The sequence below is a fragment of the Oncorhynchus gorbuscha genome, linkage group LG09 (assembly GCF_021184085.1).
Source record: "Oncorhynchus gorbuscha isolate QuinsamMale2020 ecotype Even-year linkage group LG09, OgorEven_v1.0, whole genome shotgun sequence".
In the NCBI taxonomy this organism is placed as follows: domain Eukaryota; kingdom Metazoa; phylum Chordata; class Actinopteri; order Salmoniformes; family Salmonidae; genus Oncorhynchus; species Oncorhynchus gorbuscha.
This window is the reverse complement of record NC_060181.1, coordinates 1,224,391-1,230,494: the sequence shown is the minus strand read 5'-3', so window position 1 is coordinate 1,230,494 and position 6,104 is coordinate 1,224,391. Positions and strand designations below refer to the sequence as shown.

Genomic DNA, 6,104 nt, shown 5'->3' with positions numbered 1-6,104 from the left:
GGTGTAACAGTGACAGTGGGGTGTAACAGTGGGGTGACAGTGGGGTGTAACAGTGGGGTGTGACAGTGACAGTGGGGTGTAACATTGGGGTGCACCTCTGGCCTGCTCGTCTCCCTACCACTGAGGAAGTACAGTTCCCGCTCAGCCCAGTCAAAACTGTTCGCTGCTCTGGCTCCCCAATGGTGGAACAAACTCCCTCACGACGCCAGGACAGCGGAGTCAATCACCACCTTCCGGAGACACCTGAAACCCCACCTCTTTAAGGAATACTTAGGATAGGATAAAGTAATCCTTCTCACCCCCTCCCCCCTTAAAATATTTAGATGCACTATTGTAAAGTGGCTGTTCCACTGGATGTCATAAGGTGAATGCACCAATTTGTAAGTCGCTCTGGATAAGAGCGTCTGCTAAATGACTTAAATGTAAATGTAATATGGCTTTTTCTTCACAACTCTGCCTAGAAGGCCACATCCCAGAGTCACCTCTTCACTGTTGATGTTGAGACTTGTGTTTTGAGGATACTATTTAATAAAGCTGCCAGTTGAGGACTTGTGAGGTGTCTGTTTGTCAAACTAGACACTCTAATGTACTTGTCCTTTTGCTCAGTTGTGCACCGGGGCCTCCCACTCCTATTTCTATTCTGGTTAGAGACCATTTGCGCTGTTCTGTGAAGGGAGTAGTGCACAGCGTTGTACGAGATCTTCAGTTTCTTGGCAATTTCTCGCATGGAATAGCCTTCATTTCTCAGAACAAGAATAGACTGATGAGTTTCAGAAGAAAGGTCTTTGTTTCTGGCCATTTTGAGCCTGCAAACGAACCCACAAATGCTGATGCTCTGGATACTCAACTAGTCTAAAGAAGGACAGTTTTATTGCCTCTATAATCATAAGAACAGTTTTTAGCTGTGCTAACATAATTGCAAAAGGGTTTTCTAATGATCAATTAGCCTTTTAAAATGATAAACTTGGATTAGCTAACACAACGTGCCATTGGAATACGGGAGTGATGGTTGCTGATAATGGGCCTCTGTACGGCCAATGTAGATATTCCATAACAAATCTGCCATTTCCAACTACAATAGTCATTTACCAATTTGTAAGTCGCTCTGGATAAGAGCGTCTGCTAAATGACTTAAATGTAATGTAAATGTAACAGTGGGGTGTAACAGTGACAGTGGGGTGTAACAGTGGGGTGTAACAGTGGGGTGTAACAGTGGGGTGTGACAGTGGGGTGTAACAGTGGGGTGTAACAGTGGGGTGTGACAGTGGGGTGTGACAGTGGGGTGTAACATTGGAGTTTAACAGTGTAAAATTCAGGTAAACATTCAAACGAGTGACCCAGTTTTAATAAAAATGAAATCCATAACTGGTGTAGGGTGACACAGACTGTGACAAACTGTAGCAGGATGAGAAATGAATCACTTGTTATAGAATAGTTATGGAGTTCGTTTTTTATAGAACCAATTACATAAAACTGGGTCACTCGAGTGAATGTTTACCTGAATTTTACCAAGCCAAACAAATGGGCACTTAACCAAGTTAATCTGTGAGGAAAGTGTTGATGTAACAAATAACACAGGAGTTCAAAGTTTGAGTGTCACACACCCCACTGTTACACACAAATGTCACTGTTACAGCCCACTGTTACACCTCACTGTTACACCCCAATGTCACTGTCACACCCCACTGTTACACCCCAATGACACTGTTACAGCCCACTGTTACACCTCACTGTTACACCCCAATGACACTGTTACACCCCAATGTCACTGTTACAGCCCACTGTTACACCTCACTGTTACACCCCAATGCCACTGTCACACCCCACTGTTACACCCCAATGACACTGTTACACCCCAATGTCACTGTTACACCTCACTGTTACACCGCAATGTCACTGTCACACCCCACTGTTACACCCCAATGACACTGTTACACCCCAATGTCACTGTTACAGCCCACTGTTACACCTCACTGTTACACCCCAATGTCACTGTCACACCCCACTGTTACACCCCAATGACACTGTTACACCCCAATGTCACTGTTACAGCCCACTGTTACACCTCACTGTTACACCCCAATGTCACTGTCACACCCCACTGTTACACCCCAATGACACTGTTACACCCCAATGTCACTGTTAGAGCCCACTGTTACACCTCACTGTTACATCCCAATGTCACTGTCACACCCCACTGTTACACCCCAATGACACTATTACAGCCCACTGTTACACCCCAATGTCACTGTCACACCCCACTGTTACACCCCAATGTCACTGTCACACCCCAATGTCACTGTTACAGCCCACTGTTACACCCCAATGTCACTGTTACAGCCCACTGTTACACCCCAATGTCACTGTCACACCCCACTGTTACACCCCAATGACACTGTTACACCCCAATGTCACTGTTACAGCCCACTGTTACACCCCAATGACACTGTTACACCCCAATGTTTACACCCCAATGTCACTGTTACAGCCCACTGTTTACACCCCACTGTTACACCCCAATGTCACTGTCACACCCCAATGTTACACCCCACAGTCACTGTCACACCCCACTGTTACACCCCAATGTCACTGTTACACCCCACTGTTACACCCCACTGTCACTGGTACACCCCCATGTTACACCCCACTGTCACTGTTACACCCCAATGTTACACCCTAGTGTCACACCCAAATGTTTACAGCTATTGAATATTCCCCGAATCTTGTGACTATGCATAATTCACCCTGTAAATAAACTTGGATTTAAACCATTTCACTCTGTGAGGAGCACAAGCTGGATCTGTGTTTCAAACAGGTGAAAGAAAGCACTTAAAACAATTCTATATTTATTTAGAATACAAACAAGAGTTTAGATTAGAGCAGTGGTGTCCAACTCTGGTCCTCGAGTACCTCCCACAGTAGACATCATCAGGCCTTCAATGAGTTGAATCAGGTACATTTGTCCAGGGCTACAACAGAAATGTGTGCCGCAGTGGGGACAGTAGAACTGGAGTTTGGTACCACTGGATTGGGGGGTATTTGGGTAGCTGAAATGGGATTCTATAGTATAGCAGGTCAACTAATATGTTCCTGTTTGATGTACAGTATGTGTGTTTACATGATGTGTGCATTGCACTGACAGAGTGACAGCTGAAGCCACATAAAATAATAGGAGATCAGGCACAAATAGTCAGCGTTTACTTTTGTCACAAACTATGGACAAGTTAATTGGTTTCAATGTAAGAAGCATCTGTTGCTGGTGTTCATAATTATATAAATTATTCAGAATCTTATTCAACAGCAAATGCAAGTAGATTGTCATACCATGAGTGTGAAATAATTTTCCAAACAGTTTTCCCATGATTGTCCCTGTCGGTATAAAGTGATATGTTAGCACCAAATATAATGACCATGATTAAACACGCAACAAATCTATTTGATTCGGAAATACATATTTGGCATTTCCTTTAAAAATATCGAAACGTGATTGGCTAGGGCGAAGCAGACCCCGCCCCTTCTCCAAGTAGCCAAGAGAAACAACGGCCGTACATTTACAGAGCTGTCGTCAGCCAAACATATGGCAAAAATAGACCTTGTTCTTTCTTTTTAATGTGGTGTGTACTACATTTTAAAAATTCCGCCGAAAAAGAGAAGACGATTTTCCGAAACATTTTCGCCGTTATCTCACGTAAGTATATAAAAAAAAGACTTCGATTGAATTGGTGCTAAAGTAAGCTGGCTAGCCAACATGGCGGCGGAGTCCTCGCCAGCTAACAGGGCGCTAACTGCTAACTAGCCACAACACGGGCGACCTGCTTTCCTTTTCCATCTGGAAATGGCGCTCTCTTGTAAACATTTGCACACATTGTTCGTTTACCTGTAGAACAAAATAAGATACTATTTGATAAATGATAGCATTAATGTATTTCACAGTTTTAGTGGGTTGGTAGCTACGTGTATTTGAATAGCGCCATGTCAACAGCGCCGCGTTCTGCATGAGACCAAAGAGACTTCTAACTACTGTCAAATGTTTAACAACGTTTCGCTGTGTCTCTGGACATGGACAGCCAAATGAATGTTAAGTAGCTACCTAATTACCTCTTAGTGTTTATCAGACATCATTCCTTGCTCGTTTGCTGTGTTGTGATAACAAACCAATGACCTGTTAGACTTCTAACGCCCAGAAAGCTCCGGTTCAGACTCCGGTTCCCCAGCTCGCCAAGCGGTCAAAATACGGTCACAAAATATGGAGTTTCACTGAGCAACTATCTTCATTCACTCCCGTTACGACTGGTATGTACTTTAAAAATAATTAGATGTGAATAATAATGTACAAACAACCGAGAAAATGTCACTTCCAGGGTTGACTCGTGATTGCTCAGGTCGGAAGTCTACAGCAGCTGTAGATATTATATATATTATATTTTCGATTAATTGTTTTTTTATTTATATATATATATATATATATATATATTTAGACGTTTGTTGGAAGTACCTACCGGGCCAACGTGAGTAAATGTAAGATAGTTGCTCAACCAAACTTTATATTTGGTTAACAATGAACGTATTTTGACATAACGCTTGCCGAGCTGGTGAGTGGGAGTTTAGTCTGGGCGTTGGGTCTAAAGTACAGATACAGGTTCAGACCTAGTTACATTTTCTTCTCTGTGCCCATTCATCATGGTCATCCATGATACTGATTCAAAATACCACCTTTACTGGGAACCAAAGTAACACTTGCTAGATAGTGTTTTGCGTTGCATGGCAGCATTTTCTCTGTCATATTTCTTTGCTTGTCAAAGCACATTGATTAATTATGCAAATAGTATGTTTTATTGATGTGTATCCAACAGCTTTCTGCCTCAATAAATGAATCTTAAACTCCCCACGAAATGTTTTCCTACACATAGTTGGTTACAGCGCTCCGGTAAATGAGTACAGAATGCCATGTTTTGACTTTGTCAATATTTACCACTGGGTTGAAGCTAAGTACCTAACATATTGATCCTTCCATACACCACTGCGTAGTGGAAAAGTCACTTAACAAATGGTTATTTTAGGGTGCAGTAAATTTCACTCATCATAGCTATGTGTACAGACTTCACCATCAGTATAATCTGTCAATGAATATAATTAGTTTCCAGGTTTATGCAATAGTGACTAGATCTGAACACACTGTACCCTCTATCCATGCTGTTACGCCTGGCTGACTATGTTAATGACTTGTCTGAGCCTTTAGGCCTTTGAGTCACACATTTCCCGTTTCAACACAAACAATCAGCAACTTTTTAAAAACCTGTACCTGTTCTCCCCACAGGGCTCCCTCTTCTCTTTACAGGGGTATAACTGCTACCCAGAAGGCCTAGGGGCGTCCCTTTACCGGGAGCGCTTTGACTTCAACGCTGAGCCGCCTTGGGATCCTAGCTGATAGCGGGACACGGCCTTCTACAGACTTGTCCATGTAAGCAGAAGCCATTCTGACACTTTCCGCGGGGTGCCTTCAAACCGGACGAACGTATGTGTAAAACGAGCAGGAACTCGATGGTTTCCAGTAAGAGCAGTGTGTTGTGGGAAGGCCTAGTGGTGTTTCGCTGCGTCAGACAACCAGTTGATGTGTTTTGGTTTGAAGGCACCCTTACAAAGGGGCTTGTTTATGTCAACATGTGATGTAAGCAGCTTTTGGATCAAGCTGACGCCTCTGGAATTAAGGTCAATATTGGGAACATCATACACAGTCCAACCCATGTCTCGGCAAGCATGGTGGAAAATACATAGATATATCATCCACTTCAGATAAACAAAATTCATGTAAAGTAGTTTTTTTTGTACTAGCTTGCATGGTTTCTTAAAGGAGATTTGTAATAATAAAGTTGTTGTCCGCCTACCAGCTACATATGGTTGTCCTCTCTCCGTGTGTTGCAGGACCCACGGCTCAGTCGCGACTTTGACTACTTGACTACTACTTCTTTATGATTGTCTGCTGAATACGGTTGAGATGAAAGGACTCGCTGACGAACCAAACCACATGATTGAACTCCTGGAGGGAGGAACCACCCTGGAAGATGTCATTGACGGGCATGTTTACGAACAAGCTCTGGTGAGGG

At 43.2% G+C, this 6,104-nt stretch overlaps 1 protein-coding gene across 1 annotated transcript in view; it reads left to right on the top strand.

Annotated features, from left to right (window-relative positions):
• Positions 1 to 3,514: 3,514 nt before the first annotated feature.
• Positions 3,515 to 6,104, top strand: part of azin1b (antizyme inhibitor 1b) — a 33,710-nt gene continuing 31,120 nt past the window's right edge. The window contains exons 1-3 of the mRNA XM_046361335.1: positions 3,515 to 3,688; positions 5,318 to 5,461; positions 5,923 to 6,097. Coding sequence (XP_046217291.1) covers positions 5,996 to 6,097 — 102 coding nt within the window. The 5' untranslated portion in view covers positions 3,515 to 3,688; positions 5,318 to 5,461; positions 5,923 to 5,995. The remainder of the gene's footprint in view (positions 3,689 to 5,317; positions 5,462 to 5,922; positions 6,098 to 6,104) is intronic.